This window comes from Nicotiana tomentosiformis, chromosome 7 (assembly GCF_000390325.3).
Source record: "Nicotiana tomentosiformis chromosome 7, ASM39032v3, whole genome shotgun sequence".
NCBI lineage: Eukaryota > Viridiplantae > Streptophyta > Magnoliopsida > Solanales > Solanaceae > Nicotiana > Nicotiana tomentosiformis.
In genome coordinates this window covers 53,564,561-53,584,177 of record NC_090818.1, presented here as the reverse complement: position 1 = coordinate 53,584,177, position 19,617 = coordinate 53,564,561, and the positions used below count along the sequence as shown (strand labels likewise).

General features: G+C 38.0%; 1 protein-coding gene across 1 annotated transcript; it reads right to left on the bottom strand.

Annotated features, from left to right (window-relative positions):
- Positions 1–6,421: 6,421 nt before the first annotated feature.
- On the bottom strand, positions 6,422–18,547 carry LOC104121675 (enhancer of mRNA-decapping protein 4-like). Its single transcript, XM_009633726.4, has 12 exons — positions 17,497–18,547; positions 16,575–16,624; positions 16,344–16,500; positions 16,045–16,263; positions 15,320–15,448; positions 13,393–15,024; positions 9,609–9,968; positions 9,417–9,536; positions 8,966–9,136; positions 7,825–7,983; positions 7,567–7,692; positions 6,422–7,047 (listed from the first exon to the last, which is right to left on the bottom strand). Exons 1-12 carry the CDS (start codon positions 18,307–18,309, stop codon positions 6,742–6,744), a joined length of 4,242 nt encoding a protein of 1,413 aa, XP_009632021.1. The 5' UTR covers positions 18,310–18,547; the 3' UTR covers positions 6,422–6,741.
- Positions 18,548–19,617: the final 1,070 nt, after the last annotated feature.

The window sequence follows — 19,617 nt, the reverse complement described above, 5'->3', positions numbered from 1 at the left end:
TCCCGAGAAATGGAATATGAGCCGTGAGTAAACGTTTCTTTTTGCCCGTTTTGATTTTGTGATTGCCTTCCATTGTGCTGATCCTTTTTTTTTTCTTATCACAGCCGTAGCTCGGATGCCGGAACCGATCCCGAATCTTAAACAATGGGTCGAAGGTCTGGTGTTGCAGTCTTGCAGAGACCGTACTCCGAGCGTGCTTGGGTCGAACTATCAAAGGGTCTATGGGAGGCCCGTAGTCATGGTAAATCTTTTTATCGATTTGTCTCTGTATCGATTTGTCTGGTAAATCTCCCATTTTCCCCTTTGTAGGACTCGGGAAAGATGTAGTCATGAGGCCCTCATCTGGTAGTGAAGAAGTTCCTGCCCTGAAGCAGGTAAAAGAAAGGAAGAGAAAAGACGTACCGAGCTCCCCGAGCTCAGAAAAGAAGAAATCAGCTAAGAGATCTCGAAAGCTGAAGGGGGCTCTGGTGTTATGCCTTCGGAAGTGGTCCGCCATTTAAAGGACGAGCCCAAAGAAGGAGAGGAGAATTTAGCCTGTGTACGGGCTAATGTTGTGATTCAGCAGTCTTCTAATTTGCCGGAAGCAAATGAGGGAACCTTGACCATAATCCGAGAACAAGAAGAAGTCGAGATTATCCCTTCTCGAGCTAAGATGATTGAAGGGGATACAGAGGGTGGGTCTTCTCAGGCAGTAGAAGATATTTCAAGGGATGAGTTTGGGATAGTTGATATTAGCGGATCCCCTCAGATTTCGGATGCCATGATTCGAGAGGCCAGCATGTTGGAGGATCGGTGCTATGAGGGCATTCAGGAGTCGGCCGATATCCACGGTTTTCTGGATGGGCTTGAGTCAGGTGCCTCGGAGAGGGTTACCAATTTTAGTAGAATGTCGGTACCCAAAAAAGCATCATGGTCGGGTTGTACCGAGCCTTCATCGGTTCACAAACTAGTGGACCGATTCCCAGCCCCGAGTGTTGATCCCGACCGTAGGCGGAAGATAGTGCTATCCGTACCTAAGGATACCCGAATTTTTTCTCCCCTTGTGGGGATTACCAGTTACCTTCGATCCTTGGTGACCGAAAAAGATCAATCAGTGATGAATGTGGTTGGGCCCGCCTGTCTCTTCAACGAGGCCCAACATGCTTTGAATCGGGTAACTCTGGTGGCGTTTTTGCCGCTTCTTTTACACTTAGAATTGTAGGTAATTCTAATGTTTCTCCTTCTGTTTGTAGGCTTCAGTGTTGCATCACGAGGCCTTTCTTCGAATCCGGGAGGAGCATGATGCCGAGGTTCGGAGCCTCACTGAGAAGAGTGACTCGTACAAGCTCCATAGTGAAAAACTTAGAGCATATTTGACAGCAGCTCGGGAAGAGCATGAGGAGATGGCTGAGCAGGTATTCCGAATGTTCCATGACGATGAAGATGAAAAAGAGATAACCACTAACGATCCGATTCTGCAGGTTCGGCAGAGGATCGAGCAGATTGGATGGCTTAACTTAGAGGTAGATGCGCTACTGGCCGAGGCAGAAGAATTTAAAAAGAGTATGGATATCCTTGCCTCGAAAAAGGAAGTCATCCAAGCTCAGTTGGAGTTGTCTGATGCCCAACTTTGATATGCGAAAGAAAATGCTTCGGGGCTGATCGAGAAGATGAAAGAGCTTCGGCATCGGTTGGATTTGGCCACTTCAAATAAAGCAGATTTGGCTAATGAACTTGAAGTGGCCAAATCTGAGGTGATCGAGGCCAATAAAAGAGCCGATGCCAAAGTGGCTCAGTTCAGGATCGATGTTGAGGTTAACCAAGCCAAAGCTAAGAGCATGGTCGAACATGCAAAATGGAAAGCTCGGAGAGAAGCTCTCGAGAGGTCAAAGCTCAGGGCTTCGATATTGGGGCCGAGATTAAAGTCGTCAGGGCGGAAGAGAACAAAGCTCGAAGGTTGGCCTTTCCTGAGGAGGACTCCGATGACTCGGGTGAGTCTGAAGATGAGGAAGATGCCGAGAACACGGCCTCCGATGAAGATTGAGCCATTTAAGGCCTTAGGTAGTTTGTTGCGTTCTTTTGATACCGCTTTCTGTCTTTGTATAAAGAACTTCCCTTTGGCTGAGTTGCCTTTGTACAAAAATTTATAAATATAAATCTTTCTTCCTTTTGAAGCAAAACGGTCTTTTAAGCTAAATAGATAGTTTTAATTTTAATCATTGTTGCCTACGGGCTCTGTGGGTAGTCCCCTTTGCTTGAATAGTCTTCAGCTTTAAATAGTCGAGTGTTCATTTGAACTCGAAATAATGAGTAACTTACTCGAAGTAATGTAGCCCGTAGGCGTGATGGTCGAGTGAGTGCTTGCTCGAACTCGAAATAGGAGTAACCCGTAGGTTTAGTAGTCGAGTAAATGATTCGAACTCGAAGTAATGTAGCTCGTAGGCGTAATGGTTGAGCGAGTGCTTGCTCGAACTCGAAATAAGAGTATCCTGTAGGATTAGTAGTCGAGTGAATGATTCGAACTCGAAGTAATGTAGCCCGTAGGCATAATGGTCGAGTGAGTGCTTTCTCGAACTCGAAATAAGAGTAGTATGTATGCTTAGTAGTCGAGTGAATGATTCGAACTCGAAGTAATGTAGCCCATAGGCGTAATGGTCGAGTGAGTGCTTGCTCGAACTCTAAATAAGAGTAGCCCGTAGGCTTAGTAGTCAAGTGAATAATTCGAACTCGAAGTAATGTAGCTCGTAGGCGTAATGGTCGAGTGAGTGCTTTCTCGAACTCGAAATAAGAGTAGCCCGTAGGCTTAGTAGTCGAGTGAATGATTCGAACTCAAAGTAATGTAGCCCGTAGGCATAATGGTCGGGTGAGTGCTTGCTCGAACTCGAAATAAGAGTAGCCCGTAGGCTTAGTAGATAGTACCTAAGTAAGAATGGTTCCTCGAACTCGAGTCGGGGTAGCCCTTAGGCTTTGTATAATAGATCTCGAAAATAGAGGATTTTTTCTTGGATATCGGTAAAGAAGAAATTTTCGTTTGTAAGTTATTATACATGTGTTCATGTTTTGTGTCAGGGCTTGGGCCAACTACATGGGCATGGCTCGTTTGATCATTTGGCCCTTACAATTTTTCCTGTCGAAACAATATAGCCATGAAATAACGAAGTAACTTCATTTGCACCGAACTTGATAATCATCGCAGATATGTTCAATGACAATGCCCCCTAGTATTCGAGGTTGATTTTAAGGAGGCCTCGGATACTTAGCAGTAGTATCATTTTAGGCATTACACGTTCCAATGCTTGGTAGTTGATTGCCATTTTATCAGACCGAGCTTGTAGGATTTTCGCTATATGGACGGGATCGGTCTATGGTCGAACTTTGATTGGTAGTTCTTTTAGTAACGGACCTAGAAACCAACTGGTCGTCTTCGACTCTTATTTTGGATTGATATCGATTGTGCACATCGGTCCAAGTAATAGCTGGGTACTCGATCAGATTATGCTTCAGCCGACGTGAAGCCATCGAGCTTCGTTCGTTTAGACCTTGAGTGAAAGCTTGAACAACTCAATCGTCTCTGACTGGTGGAAGATCCATTCGTTCCATTTGAAAATAAGATACGAACTCCTTTAACATCTCGTTATCCTTTTGTATTACCTTGAACAGGTCCGACTTTCTGGTCTCGACCTTTATGGCCCCGACATGTGCTTTTACAAAGCAATCTGCAAGCATAGCAAAAGAATCAATAGAGTTAGATGGTAAATTATTATACCATATCATTGCCCCCTTTGACAGGGTTTCACCGAATTTTTTCAATAATACAAATTCGATCTCACCATTTTCTAGATTGTTTCCTTTAATGGCACATGTGTAAGAGGTGACATGTTCATTGGGGTCGGTCGTCCCATTATATTTAGGAATTTCGGGCATGTGAAACTTCTTTGGGATTGGTTTAGGGGTCGCGCTCGGGGGGAAGGCTTCTGTACGAATTTTTTGGAATCTAGGCCTTTCAATATTGGGGGGTGCCCCCAGGATTTGATCAACCCTGGAGTTGTACGTTTCCACCTTTTTGTTGTTTTCTTCGATCTGTTTTGTCAGTTCTTCGAACATCTTAATAACTCTGGGATTAGTCCCCGATTCTTGCTCGTTTGACCTTGCTACAACTGGTTCTGTTCTGCGGGTGATCTCTCGGGGTGGAGTGGGTTCCGATCTGCTCGGTACCTGTGTTTGACTCTGCAACTAAGCTATCGCTAACTGTTGAGCTTGCAACATTTCAAAAATCATACGCAAGCTAATTCCGCTTTCCTCAATATTATGGGTGTCTCGAGGTGTAGATCGACGCCGCCATGATTGCTATTTTCAGGTTCAGAATGTAGGTTCGCCTCAATGGCCACATGCGAATTGATATCCATCGGTACTTCGATTCGAGCTCCAGCGGCATTGACAAGTGGTCTTTCGGTACTGGGTGTCAAGTTGTTGTTCTGATTTTGAAGACCAGCTTCGTTGTCGCTAGGTAAGGCCATTTGATTGATAGTTAATTGTTGCTAATCCGAAATCAAAAATACTTTCGGAAACAAGCGCAAAATGGTGTATTTTTGCGGATTCGTATCAAATAACCACTGTTATCCTTAGCCCCACGGTGGGTGCCAAACTGTTTACTCGAAAAATCGGATAGAGTTAAATTTGTGTATGGTTCTAAGGATACGTGATATAATTTTGTACAAATTATAGAGTGAAATAGAAATATATATTTTTGACAAATGGAATGAAATATAAGGCAGAGAAAAAGAAGTATTGATGAACAAAGTAAAGTAAATGAGCTCAAAGATATTAATCTCTCTAAAGCTGTCTTTGTTATAATATGTGAATGTCCCTTATGCTTACAAGGATCCCCCTCTTTATAGTAGAGGGATCCTACTTTATCTATAATAAAAAATATATAGTGGAGAACCCATGATGAATTATCTTTTCCCCAATTCCTGCCAAGATTCTCTCCCTTAGTGCGGTTGCAACGGCTCTTGTTTGTGAGCTCGAGCTTGATCGGCCTTGATGCCGGTCGGTATTGCTTTTAGAGCTCAATGTGGACTCGGAATCAAGTGATGATTCGAACTCGATCTCGGTTGGCCTCTGCCCCTTAAGCTCGAAATCATTTCATCATAGTTCGATTCGGACTCGAGCTCGATAATGAATTCGAACTCGGCGTTCAATCTATACCCGAAATCTGAGGCTTTGTTTGTACCACCTTCGGAACCCATTTCGATATTACGAAGTCTTTCTCTGATCCATTATGTATTGACCTCGATCAATCGTACGAAGGCCGAAATCTATTTCGGCCGTATACAATATTAGCAGTACGAAAATTATTGTAATTTTTGGTTTTCGAAGTGTGGGACTATTTAAGTTTTCGGGGGCGCAGCGCGGGAGTGGGGGGTTAAAAAGAAAGTGGGGAAGATATAGTATGTTATTTCACTATTTATTGTTACTACGTAGTATTTTGGATAATGTGGGTTGAACTGTTGAAGTAGGATGTCTCCATTAGATTGTGGAGTTAGCTAAACAAAATATGCTACTAGTAATTTTTTTATAACGAACAACAAGGTAATTTGGTTTTGTTCATCTTAATTTCTGTTTGATTTTAGGGTTTGCGAGATGTATCATCTAAAACTAAATAAATTCACATTTCAGCGAAAGCTCTAATAACCTTTACAAATCAGGAGAAAAAACTCCTCCTATGTAATGAAAATCAAATTGTGGGTTAAGGTCTTGACATATGTTTGAAGATGATACTCCCCAATCCCATCCTCTCTTCAGGTGACTATTAAAGTAAAGGACGAAGGTTTTTATCTGTAAATGAAATAAGCAAAACTTAAACTCAAATTCATGATTGCAAGCTTGAGTTCTCCTGTAGAGTTATTTTTACAATATCATTTACTTATTCATATTTACTTAAATAAAAAGAACCCTCTAGCTCTCGTATAGATACGGTACTTGGTAAGTAACAAGAAACTTTGTTTTATAGATAAGGAAGGGCATTCTTACTTTGCTCGTGCAAAATTGGTATATTGCTTAAGAATAGCACATCACTTTAGAAATTTTGGTTCATACATAAGAGCTTTCTAACTTAGCTCATACAGAAGGATATATTAGCTAAGAATACAACAACATACCAAGTGCAATAGCACATCACATTAGCTAAGAATAGCACATCATAATAAAAACTAATAATATGTAGATAAAATTTGACAGTACAAGCAAGCATAAAGTACTAATGGGAGTCCAAATTCCAAAAGATAAAACGGAACTCCAGTTCAATTTTTTCCCACGGGAGAATAGAAAGGAACCAGACTTCAAAATGACAGTCCAACATAAAGGACCAGACTTCAACTACATAAGTAAATAAAAATAAAAAAGGAGTTTTCCTCGCACATATAAGATCATTAGAAGAGTATAAAAACAACACTTCTGAGTTCCCGCTTAAAATTGGAGTATAATAACAATGTACAAGTCAAAATTCTGTATATACGGAAAACTCACCCTAAAATACTAACTCTACAACTTGAAAATTGTATTCGTTTTTTTTTTTGTGCTAAGTCTCTACAACAGGAAAATTCACCCAACTGATTACAGTTTTACCTAGAAAAGGTAAAACAAAAAGAGATAATAGGAGGTTGGTGCAGACTTCAATTCTACCGTACGACTTGCCTTTCCATGGATATTCCTAGGATTTGTACAGGCTTGTATATTCACCACACATGTTCATATTTTTTATCATTTACTCATCAACATCGAATTGATTACATGCAAAATCAGCCGAATGTTTGAAAGCTCAGCAGCGGGGGTTGTAGCAATACTTCTGCGGTGGTGTAATATTTGATATACTTGTTCAAAGATGGGCCGCACATGCACTGCGATCATCGGATCAGTTGGATTTATGGCAGTTAACACATCCCTCATCCAGGATAGTTTTTGGACTGTCTCTTTGCTAATATCACATGCCAACTGCTGAAGAAGTGAAAGGAGCACTCCTTGACTCAGAGGAAGAGGATTCAAGGACAAAATCCCTGGCAAATCAACCTGGTACAAGACACCAAGAAATGATCAAGACTCCACTACAGAATGCCGTCCTCAATTTGTTAGTGAAGAATACCATTCCCCCCCCCCCCCCCCCCAATTGTGTACATATCTCTAACAATTGAATGCAAGCACATATGAATTTATTACCATTAACAGAAATTTGAAATGCTTCATTTCGAGCTACAAACTTTTTCTTTGGATAGGTTCGAGATAAGAACTTTCTTCTCAGTATCGTCCCAATTTATTGGATGTCAATGTACAGCCAGGTTCGAGGTAAGAACTTTTAATAAACAAGCCAATAATATGCTCCAAAAGTAATGGCAGAACCGAGTTGTTTGTTTTGTACAAGAACACTGTCAACGTTATGATGCCCCCTCTTCCTTCTCCCTTCCCTAACTGTTTCTCTTCTCCTGGACCCTATTAATCTCCCTTTTTCCCATTAAAAAATATTCCTCAGCAACTGACCTTAAAGTACATGATAATCCTATCAGTAAGTAAATGCCAATGTAAACAGCATACCTGAGAGCATAACCACGAGACAATTGATACGTCACTTCTTTGTAACGCTGCAGTGAATGCTTCTTCATACTTGTGCTCCGCTAACAGTCTAGATAACTCTTTGGTTGGATCTGGAGGTGTCTCAATCTATTGCAGACATAAAAATATGAATGAGTACAGTAAAGCAAGACAAAAAGACAGGAAAACTTAATCAACAAATTCTTAATAGCAAAATATGAGCAGTTAATTCTTTGCTCCACCAAGGAATATAGGACGAACCTTCTCATGCAGCAATGATCCATTATTCATGTGGCTAACCAGCGGATTTGCTGACTGGGGATTTGCTCCAGAAACTGCGAGAGCAAGCAACTTTCTCTGACTATCAGCCAGCTCTCCGCTCAATGTCTGAGTCATTGACGACGCTGAATTTATGGCATCCTGAAAATTGAGTCCAATGAGTGTCTAATTCCAAAGAGGACAAGAGCTCACTAGTTTCCAGACTTCATCATTTAATCAATTTTTTATCTTTTATATCAACACATCCACCAGGTTACAAAGTAGGTCGAGGAAAGAAGAACATAAACAAAGATAGAACCACTTCCCTCTTTCCATTTTAACTATTTTAATTTAACTCTGCACGTCTATTAAGGCGATTGAAAAAAGTGATTCATCTTGTTTGCGGAACATACACTGTAATAACTAATATGAGTTGTCTTATTTGTGGAGCGGAACATGTGGTGTATTAAGTTTAATGACGTGCTTTTGGAGAATATAATATTAGAAAAAGTTGTATTGAGAAATGAGGATAAAGTAAGATGCGGTGTATTATATTCAATCCTGTGTTTTCACCTTTTTGGAGAATATGATAGTGATGTTGTATTGACAAATGAGGATGGTAAAAACTAAAAAGAGAGCATGGCTTTTTTTTTCTGTTATATTAATTTGTATTGAAACTTTCCTTAACCACTTTCGGACTGCATGGTGGAAAGAAAGGCAATCATTTCCGGAGATCAGTGTATAGTTAGTAATCAGTGAGTCGTCATTCAATAAGTTGTTAATCAAAGATAAAATTGAGCAAAAACATGAAAACCTTGGGCCAAGAATATCACTGTAGAGCATTACAAGATTTAAACAACTAAACACGTGCACCCCTGAACCCACTATACCAAACTGAACCGAAAGATGGTATGAAAGAGATCAAACGAAGAAAAAGTATTTTGCTGAATTCAAAACACAGTAAGGGATAAAAAATAAGTCAACACAAGAAGTGGAGGGATTATACCCTTGGATACAACCAACCTTGCATGTGAAGGCATAATATACTTGATGTAGTATAGATAAACTAGAAGCAGAGAAATGGCAGTCTAACAAAGATTAGCAAGAAAACACAAGGATAAATAAAATTAGAAAATATACATACTCTTAGAGCAAGTGCCAACGGGGAATGCATGGACTCGAATTGCTGTTGCGCAGCAGCCGAGTGGTCAGCAATGCCTTTCTGGAATGTTAAATCTACTTGCTCAAACATTGCCTTGCATGACATCTCGAAGGCAGGGATCACTGAAGCTTCCAAAGTAGATTTCAGTGTTTCCTGCATGACAGTTCCAATGCCATTAAATAAGACACATCCAACACTGATTTGAAATGTACAATATCTCTGAATTTCTGGGGTGGCACAGAGGCAGCAGGAAGGGCAGCAAGTTGAGAGGATCAGGAAGTTAAACTCTTAGGTCCATTATGCTAGATGGAAAGATAAGCTAGAATCCGGCATTATAAAGTCATTAGGAAAAAAATGAGCAAGACAATGCGAGGAAAATGTTTTTATACCCACATTAGTGGCATTAGCTCAATAAAAAGCTACCCATGCTTACCTGCAGAGCTTGCTTGCCAGAGGTCTGGAATTGAGCTTGGATTTGTCTAGCTACAGTAGCTTCAAGTTTGGAGTTTACTGCTTTCTCCAGTTGGTTCACTGCCTTGTCACCAACTCCTCTCTGCACCATAACATTCGGTCACACCACAAACAAATCCATACAAGCAAAGGTTCAGATTTTCATATTATTAACCTGGAATGCTTCTGAAATTGCAACTGATACAGTTTTCTCAATAGTAGGGGTAATACTGCGTGCCACAGCTTGTCCAACAGCTGCTAGTTCTTTCTTCATTAATTTTTCAATCAGCCCTGGCATGTCCTTGTTTAAGCAGTTAGAGATCAAATTGGCCATTTGTTGTGTACGATCACGAAGAGACTTCTCCTGTTTTGCACACTCTTCTTGTAAACGAGCCCATAAAGCATCAGAATTGGCCTTGACAGATTTCTCCATGCTCCGTCCCAGAGCAGCCTCAAGTCTTCTTCCTTCTTTGGTCACTGGGACAGCAACCATCATTTCCATCTGCTTTTGTGTATCTTTTTGCATAGTCAGAAGCTACATGAAACAGCAAACAGAGAAAAAAGAGAACACATAAGAATAAGATCTTGACAGAACATAATTAAAATGAGGTTTTTTGTTGGATTAGTAACGTAATTAACTCAATATTTTTTTGATAACGTGTAACTGCAGTAAGGATGAAATTGTCAGCATCCTCGAATAGCTTCAATGCATGACATAATCTATATTATTATAAAAGCATGAATAAAATATTGGATTACAAAAATAACATTTTTATATTAAGCATAATAACTCACAATAAAAGGACATAATCGGAATTCTAGACATTAGCTTTGTAATCCTATTAGTTTTAGGACATAATACTTCACGTTAGAAATCTACATGATTACTTTTAGGAATCCTATTAGTATAATTATTTTCGGGCATAGATATTAGCCTTGTAATCCTATTACTTTTGGGATATACTTCTTAAAAAATTCCTATTACTAATTTAATTTGAAAACGTGTTATATTGTCCAAATCCATTTAGAAACAGGAGAGCCTATATTATTATAAAAGTACGAATATAATATTGATAGACCAAAATACCCCTAAAATATTAAACAGAAGAACTCATAGGGAAAGTACATAGATGTAATAACTTAATTTTTTGGACTACAATAACTTCTATGTTAATTTTTTAAATATTTAAGATTTTAAAATTAATACAATCTGGTCTATTGAATTCTTATTAAAAATATGTAGGAAGGTTTAATAAAATCAATTTCATAAGAATACTCCATATTGGTAATACATTACCACTTTATAATATTCAATACAAACAAAAAAATTAATGCTAAACGGACTGCATAAAGCGTTGAAATTGAGAAAAAAATCCCCACAATAATATATTATTATATTATATTTGAACTGCTTCCCTACTCAAATAATTTTTTTTATTATTAATTTTTCGTGTAATATAGAAAAATATACCAAGTTATTAAAGAACAACTAAGAAAATATTTAAGAACATAAATGTGAGAGAAAAGAAAGAAAAATGTTGGTAAGAGCCAATACCACTAATGATTTTGAAAATATAAAGATCTAAAAGTGGAATGTCATCGATCTTTTTACTCTTTGAAAATAAAATTTATGGTGGATAAAATTATAATCACGGTTAAATATTCAAACATGAGATGAACTAATATTAAGAATCTAAATCAACAGAAAATAAATTATATTTTATGTTAAAACCAAATAATTAAATCTTTCAATTAATTATTTAGCAAGGGAATCCAATTAAATTATTTTTTAAATTCATCATACGAGTAAAATTATTTTTCAAATTGAAAAAAATATATAATATTAAGAAGGACATACAAGTCTTTGAGGAAGCACAAACAAAACTAAATCCTGAAAAGAATAAGCTTTCAAGACTATATTATAAAAAATCGATCCTGGTATAGCGGGATTATCCTTTGTAGATGCCTCCGGCGGAATCGAAATAATATTCCTATGTCATGCATTACTTGCAAATGTCATATCAAGAGGCATGATATTGTTAGCAATAAGAACAAGTGGTGTACCAACAACGATTTTATTATGAGGTCGTGCAACTCACTTTAGATTTGATATACCTCTTCAAATAACTGAAATAACCATCACAAATATATCACACCAGATCAATAGTACTAAATTTATAAGGAAAGAAAAAGTGATAATATGGGATGAAGTGCTTTTGGCTAAGCGTCAGACGATCGAAACAATCGCCCAGAGTTTTAGAGATATATTGGATATCGATGAACCGTTTGGTAGAAAAGTAATAGTTTGGAAAGTGATTTCTGTCAAGTACGATCGGTAGTTCCAAAAATGACCAAAGCAGAAACTGTAAAAGCTAGCTTACCAAAATTATACTTATGACCTCAAATGAAAAATATTTAAATGACAAGAAATGTAAAAGTAAGAAAAGATCCAACACTTAGTGACTTCTTGCTTCGTGTCGGAAATGAAGAAGAGCATCCAATAAAAGATGATTTGGTTCTTCTAGAACACTTGGTTATCAACCCCAATGGTAATAGTAGTACATTTAATAAGGGAAATATTTTCATCACTAGATTAAAAGACAATTTGTGCAAATTACATGATAGAAATTAAAGAGCTATCTTAGCTAGCAGAAATGAATATGTTGATCAACTAAATAAAAGGTTGATTGCTAAGTTTTATGGTAAAAACAAAATATTATTCAGTTTTGACTCAACAGAAGATGATACCAACAATAACTACCAAGAAGAATACTTAAATACTTTAATACCAATTGGCCTTCTACCGTACATGTTTGTTGTCAAGTTTATTATTTCTTTCGTATGTTAGTATCACCATATATATAATAGACTAAGTTAAAATTGATCTTCCATTGCATATAGGTTTATGCCCGTCATGCTACTGAAAACTTAGATCCGCCGAATAGCTTATGTAATAGTACACATATGGTATATAGAAGTTTTGACAATAACGTCATACATGCAGAACTTATGATACTGGTCAATATGCTTCTAAGTATGTGTTTATCCCCGAATTCAACTTTCGTCTTCCGAAACTAAAGAATATCCTTTTAAATTTGTGTGAAAATAATTTTCAGTATGTTTATATTTTGCAGTTATAATAAATAAAGCACAAGGACAAACATCCTAAATATTGAACTATATTTACCACAACAGTAACCAAAGCATTAGAAGGAAACATATACAAAAAAACACTGTCTATAAAGAAGTGTTCAGTAAGATACCATCACATTAGATACCTTTAAACTACAACACTTAATTATCTACTTAACATGACTAAAATTGATCATTTATTTAATTAAATTTTATTATTTCTTCATATAAATAAATATTTAAACCATCATGTGTCATTATTGACGTGCAACGCACGTTTATAGATACTAGTTTTTTGAATAGCATGAATGTTTTTCTCATACGGAGAAGAATATACAAAAAGTTCAGCTTTAACCATTTAAGCTGTTGAAGATTTGATAATGAATATTCTGATAAAGTAGTTCCAGAAGGTGAACACACAAAAAAAAAAACACCAAAAGTTTGAAACTTGAAACAATTGTTCAACAAATTTCAGGAGGATGATCAGCCAGGGCAAGGACCATTGCAAAAAAACTGTTAATTAGTAGATGGGAAAACAACCCTAACAGAGAGTAGAAAGGCAGCTACAGGTGGCATATCAAGCAAGGAACCACACCATTCATGAATGATAAAAATGATGAAATCAACTTCTTAGTAACTTGAAACAACCTAAAAGCTAATGCATGACTAAGTAACAAAACACAAAAAAAAAAAAAATATATATATATATATATATATATATATATATATATGAAAATAGATACCTTCAATAAAAGGAAAAACAAAATGAGGAAAACACTAAACTTCAGATATCCAAATACATATGCTCTTAGGACTAAAAGAAGCACCTGATTTAGCATCTCACGCATGGACAGAATTTGTGAGAAAGCAGCTTCCACAGAAGGGGTACTTGAGCTGAGACCAGCCTCATTCAAAGAATCTGTTGAATTGAAAACACTAGGCGATGATGATGACGGCCCAGATACTTGAGTATTCCTCCCCTTTTGCTTTTTCCCTTTTGCAGTGGGAGCTGGTGCTTGATGAACAGTGACTGACATTGTTGAGTCCAGATCCTTTTCAGAGGTCTCCTTTGCAGAGTCACGATCTTCCTCTAGTGTACTTGAAGGTTGCAACGGTCCCTCACTTCTGCCAGCCCCATCAAACTGCCTAGATTCCTCCACAGTATAGGTTTCAGGAGATAAAGCGCGACATTCTCGAGCCATTTCTATTCCAAGATCAGATGCTTGAGAGCAAAAGGCTTTCTCCTTATTTTCTGACACAAAAGAATGAAGTTCTTCTTGAGAGCCAACATCAGTTTTCTGACTGAATCTTGCTTCACCAACAACTTTAACATCCACCTCTACATTACGGGCGTCATTGTTAATTACAACATCCTGGATAGTCAATTCTGACTCACTTTTCTGCTCGTTAACAATGTTAACCTCAGAGGATGATCTAGCCATCAATATTTCTGAAGGAGTCACCAAATGAGTTGGGTGCTTGAACTTAACAGGGGGACTGATACCCGAGGGAACATCATTCTGTGACAGTTTAGATTCATCATTTTTAGGTTCATCATCCAAGGAAGTAACATCAGACACATTTGGAGTTGTGCCCTCCTTTTGCCGATCAACTGAATATTCAACAACTTTTGGATCCCCAACTTGCTCATTATCAGAGGTGCCACGCTCAAAGCTGTTTGATGGACCTCTAAAACCAGATAGTTTTCGAGACAATGTAGGACTCAAAGGAGGCGGAGGTGATGCAATGGGGGCAATATCACTATCACTAGTTACAGTGGGAAAAGTAGACGATTTAGTTTCTATAATGGAGGAAGCTAATTCTTGAGAGGTGGCCGATTCAGTAGGTGCAGTACTTGTAGGATGTCGAGCTGTTGGTGATATCTCAGAGCCACCTTCATGTACAGATGATTTAAGTGCAGAACTAGATAAAGGAAGCTCCTGCTGTTTACTTCTAGGGGGGTCAACAGGAGCAGATCCTTCAATGCTAGCAGCATCACGCGAAACACCGGATTCCGTCCTTTCGAAAACCACATTCTCTGTTGGAGGTGGCAAGCATTGGGATAAGTCCAAAGCATACTGCTGAATGGCCTGCGTCTGTACACAATACACCTGAACAATCTGTTCACCATTGGGCAATAGATCACTCGTCCCAGTGAAACTCAAAATTGGCATGGTAACTGTAAATCCTGCTATGTAATCCATCCGGGTTGCCACCGGGTTTGGGCCATACTCCAGATGCACAGCATATATAGCATTCTTTTTTGCGTTTGCTAGTAGAAGCAAACCTGCTTGAGATAAGGCTACAACTTGGTTAAAAAATGCCTCTCCAGCTTGAGCTTCAGCTGAACTCTTCAGCTCCAATGTCTGTGTACAGCGCCATGACTCAGCATCACTAGGAAGCAACCAGCCCTCTTCACTTGCTGATGCCCATATCTTTACCTCCCGATTAAGAGGACCCTGAACACCTTTAAATGGTCAACTCAAACTCAAGAACCACCACGAGGCAAACTCATGGGGAAGAAAAAATAGAGTTGCGATTGAAATTCTGAACAAAGAATAACTGGTCTCCAAGAATATGATTTTGTTTAGGGCAATAAATGGCATTTGAGAAACAGTTTTGAGCAAATTAGCATGGACGGCAAGTAAATGGCATCTGAGAATATGTTATTTTCTAAGAAACAAAACTACTAGTCAGAAAAAACGGTTGATGTTCTGACAAAAGGTGACCAACACAAAATGCATTAGCACATACCCCAGTGATGAGTACGATGTGATCTGGACGGTGTGGAGCAGCCAAGAAGGTAACAGAATTAACAGGGTGACCATCATGAGGCCTGAGAACTGCTATAGGAAGTGACTTCCGGTCTTCCCATATCTTTATCTGGAATCACGATAAAATCCACATGCACCAGTCAATAGAGAGCATCCAAATTTTGCCAAATAGCAATACAACAAATCAACCTTTTGCAATCAAGATCATACTTTATCCTGTTTGTTTCATTTTCAGAGTTTTAAATGGGTCCAAAACATAAAAGATAAAAAATGCATATAACCCAAGGAACTAATACATGCAAGTATCCTTGAAAAGAACAACACCTCAGAAACCAAAGGATTTTACATGCTATTCTTAGAAACTTCTAAACGTCAATTAGGAGTAAGTAGTTTTTTAAAATATCCCTGAGTACCATCTCATCAAATACAAGCAAACTTTTGTCTTTTTATGATCAGTCATCAAACACAAGCAACTTGACTCTAAAAATTTAGTGAATAACACGTTGGCGTCTGAGTTTTTGGTTGAGTTATCATTTTCACAGCGAAAACATGTGGACTTATATGAACAGTTACATAGAGGTTATGCCAAGAAACATTACATCAAGCAGTTTTTTTTTTGAAGTAAAATATAAACATATATACACACATACACATACATTGCATCAAATAGATTAAAAGACAACAAAGAGCAAAACCCTCACGAACCGTGCCATCCACTGAAGCAGATACCAAACGCGTGGTCATCCACTGGCACATTGATAAATCAGTCACTTCTCTATCGTGGGTACCAACAAGTTGTACCCCATCAACCAACTTGTCAACAGGACACCTGAGAGGTTCCTCAGCTGAAAAAACTGAACCTTTTCCCACTTTAGTGGTATCAATTTTCAAAATGCGTCTCCCGATTCCAACCACGAGAATTTCCTATTGAAGAGAACATAAGAAAAGTTAAGCACAACATCAACAGAAGAAAACAATACCCAAATAGAGAGAGAGGTAGATACTTGTTTATGACAATGCCAACAAACACGTGGGTGCACAGATTCCCCTTCACCCACAATTTGAACAGCAATGACAATCTTTCCTGTAATTTGTGGCTTATCTTCTTCATCTGGTCCTTCGGTAATTTTCCATACATAAACCCGGCCATCAATACTCGCACTGAGACAAAACCAAATTAGAAACATAAACTACATACTGCATAAGTATAAAGTACAAAAGTACGGAGCCCCTACCTAGCCAAGAGATGAACATCCTCTGCAAAGAAAGCCATGTCTGTGACCCTCTGAAAGAACAAACAAGGTCCCCAGATGAATAAAATATAGTCTTTTTAAGGGAAGGAGAAAGCAGATTATAAAGATCATATTTCTATACTTCTCACAAGATCAATTAGATCTATTTGAACCAAACAAGATCTAGTACCAACGGATTTATACATTATCAATCGATAAAATAACACTCACTTCAAGATATATACCACGTAATAAACAAATGCCGAAGTCATGAATAACTATTGTTTATCTAACCAGAAGTCAAGGACAACTATTTTTAGCAGCTCCAAGTATGATAGGATGGTCTTAAATTCTTAACTTGAAAGTACAATGGAAGTCTTCCAGTTGAAAGCCATAGAACCCCAAACACGTGCGGACTACAACTTTATACCTGATATCAGAGAGTGGCGATAAAGTTGAATCCTTTTTCTGTTTCTGCTTCTTTTTCTTTTTCTTGACAAAGTTCAATCTAAATGCCACGTGTTAGTATTAAGCTTATTGTCAAATCCTACGAACTGACGAAATAAAGCATATTCCTATCTCACACGCAACTGGCACATTGACTATGAATGAAATTGTGATTATCAAAACTTCTGCATAAGACCAATGTCCTTCGACAAAATTATTGTTTTTCCATAATTGAAATGCATGTCAGATAAAACACCAATCTTAAGATATTGCGCCCGGCAACTAGCATAAGCTGTAACATTCTTCCTATAAGGTTCATACAACAGATTAAAATGATTATCCCGCATTTATTAAGTAATTACAGGTAAATCTCTTGGTAAGGATTAATTGGTAATTTAGTATATATGATAATTTATCTACTACAACAGGTTAATGTAAAAATGTCTTTGCACTGTGTATTTAAGCTAAGAAATCCAACCTGCGCAAGGCCTTTAAGCAACGATCTCAAGGCAGTATTAATGTTAAGAACCCGAATAGCCCCCAATTTCAATCCATAACATATGTAAGTTTTGTTAACTGCAATTTGCCGACCCAATACAAGACCCGGATCCGACCCATACTTTGTAATAGGAGTAACCTCGAGCTGAGGCTGCACCTCGCTGGGCAACTTAACATCAATATCATACATAATGTGATCACCATTCAAATGCCGGCCTTTAGGCAACTTGCTGCTCGCCATTCTCATAGGTCCCGCGCCCGGGACATTTGGGCCAGAGGAAAATTCAGAGAGCTCTGACCCAGAAGTGGTAGGTTGTATAGGAGGGATTTCAAGAGTAGAAGGGGGAGCACTCAATAAAGCCATAAGCCTAGCACCAGGGTTAGGGTTAGGATTAGGGAATTGGTGAGGACTAGTAGGTTGGGGTGGGGGTGGTTGAAGAGGGGGGGTGGGGAAAGACATGGATCTTTGCTGATGAGCAAACTGGGTGGTATCATGTTGAGGTAGTGGGGTGGTGTATTGGGGGGCTAGGTGGGGGTGATTGAATTGAGGGTGGTGGTGGTGAAATGGGGCTGCTGTTGTTTGAGGTGGATACGGGTACACCCCTCCGGCACCGGCGCCGGCAACGGTGGGTGGAGGGTAAGAAGCGTTAGGAGGTGGGAAAGGGGAGGAAATTAAATTAGGGTTTTGATTGGGAATAGGGTTTGGTGAATTGGGGTTTGGTTTGAAGAATTTGTGCATATCGAATGGTCCTGAACCACCTGGCTGGTTTGGATTGCCAGGAGAAGAAGCCATGAGACAGTGACAACTCAACTAGAGAGAGAGAGAGATTTAGTTGTGTGGGGGAAATGGATAGATAATAGATACAGGAATACTGTACGTATAGATTTGAAGGGATTTGGATGAATCAAGAAGGAGGAGGAGGGAGGAATCGGTGTGGGGATACTTTTGAGATCCGTCCGATTAAGGGAAAGAGATGCAGACTTGGGAGCAGAGCCGCTACAGATGAGTAGTTTAGTATTCCTAGTACTTTCTTACGAGTATATTTTTGGGACTTTAATAATTTAGTGAAGATGATGGATTATGGAGTAAATTTTTGAGCGATTTTACGGTGTGACTCACACAACTTACAATAGTGGTGTGAGTTTTTTTTTTATCTCAAATATTTGTGGACTCGTATCTTACACATTTGGGCCCACAAAATTCTGTGACCACGGCCTTATATAACTAGTGTCAGTTGTGTGAGGCACAAAATAAAATTTTTAACTTTTTTCATCTTGGGACGTTATAATTTTTGAGAATTTAAATTCACAAATATTTTTTGATATTCTTTTATATATTTAGAACAATTTAACTTTATAATTTTTTATTTATTCTTAACAGGTTTGATTTATAACTATCACAAATGTCTATGACTTGATATGTATCACATATTTTAAAATTATTTATTTCTCAAATTTCGTGTTCGGTCAAACATCAACTCATAAAATGAAACAATAAAATTTCGTGTTCAATCAAACATCACATCCTTCCCGGTTACCATTCTTGTAATTTTCATCAAAGTTAAGTTTTAAAAAGGGGGATTTAGGCGTCATTTGTTATTATTAAGATTAAGACGTCTGAATCTAAATAGACATTTGAATATTAGTGTGTATACTAAGATTAAAATATCTGAATATGAATACACATCTAAATATTAAGATGTTATATTAAGATCTTAATAGTGAATAATTAAGACTGCTTGTTTTCTCTATATCTGAGTGTGTAGAGTTTATCTTTATTTAAAATTTAATAAGTATAAATTCAAATTAAATAGTACTAATAATTTAATATTATATTAATAAATATTTTTTAAAAAAATATGATGGTTGGTTGTGGTGATGGCTAACAGTGGCGGTTGTGAGCGTCGATAGGATAGTAGCTAATGGCGGTGTTGGTTGATAGTGGTGATTATAGGCAGTAGATGGTGAATGACAATATTATCTAACAATGGTATTTGATGGTAGTGGTGATTGATAATAATGATGAATATATAGTAGTAGTTTACAGCGGTGATTGGTGATTGTTGTGGTAATGGTGGTTAGTGGTGATGGTTATAAACGA

Bases quoted from the DNA above. Each gene is read 5' to 3' on its own strand.
- LOC104121675 (XM_009633726.4), bottom strand. From the start codon at position 18,309: ATGGCTTCTTCTCCTGGCAATCCAAACCAGCCAGGTGGTTCAGGACCA. The intron at 16,625-17,496 runs GTTGGATTTCTT...TTGTTCTTTCAG, and splicing joins TGCTTAAAGGCCTTGCGCAG to AGGGTCACAGACATGGCTTT. The intron at 9,137-9,416 runs GTAAGCATGGGT...ACTGTCATGCAG, and splicing joins CTGGCAAGCAAGCTCTGCAG to GAAACACTGAAATCTACTTT.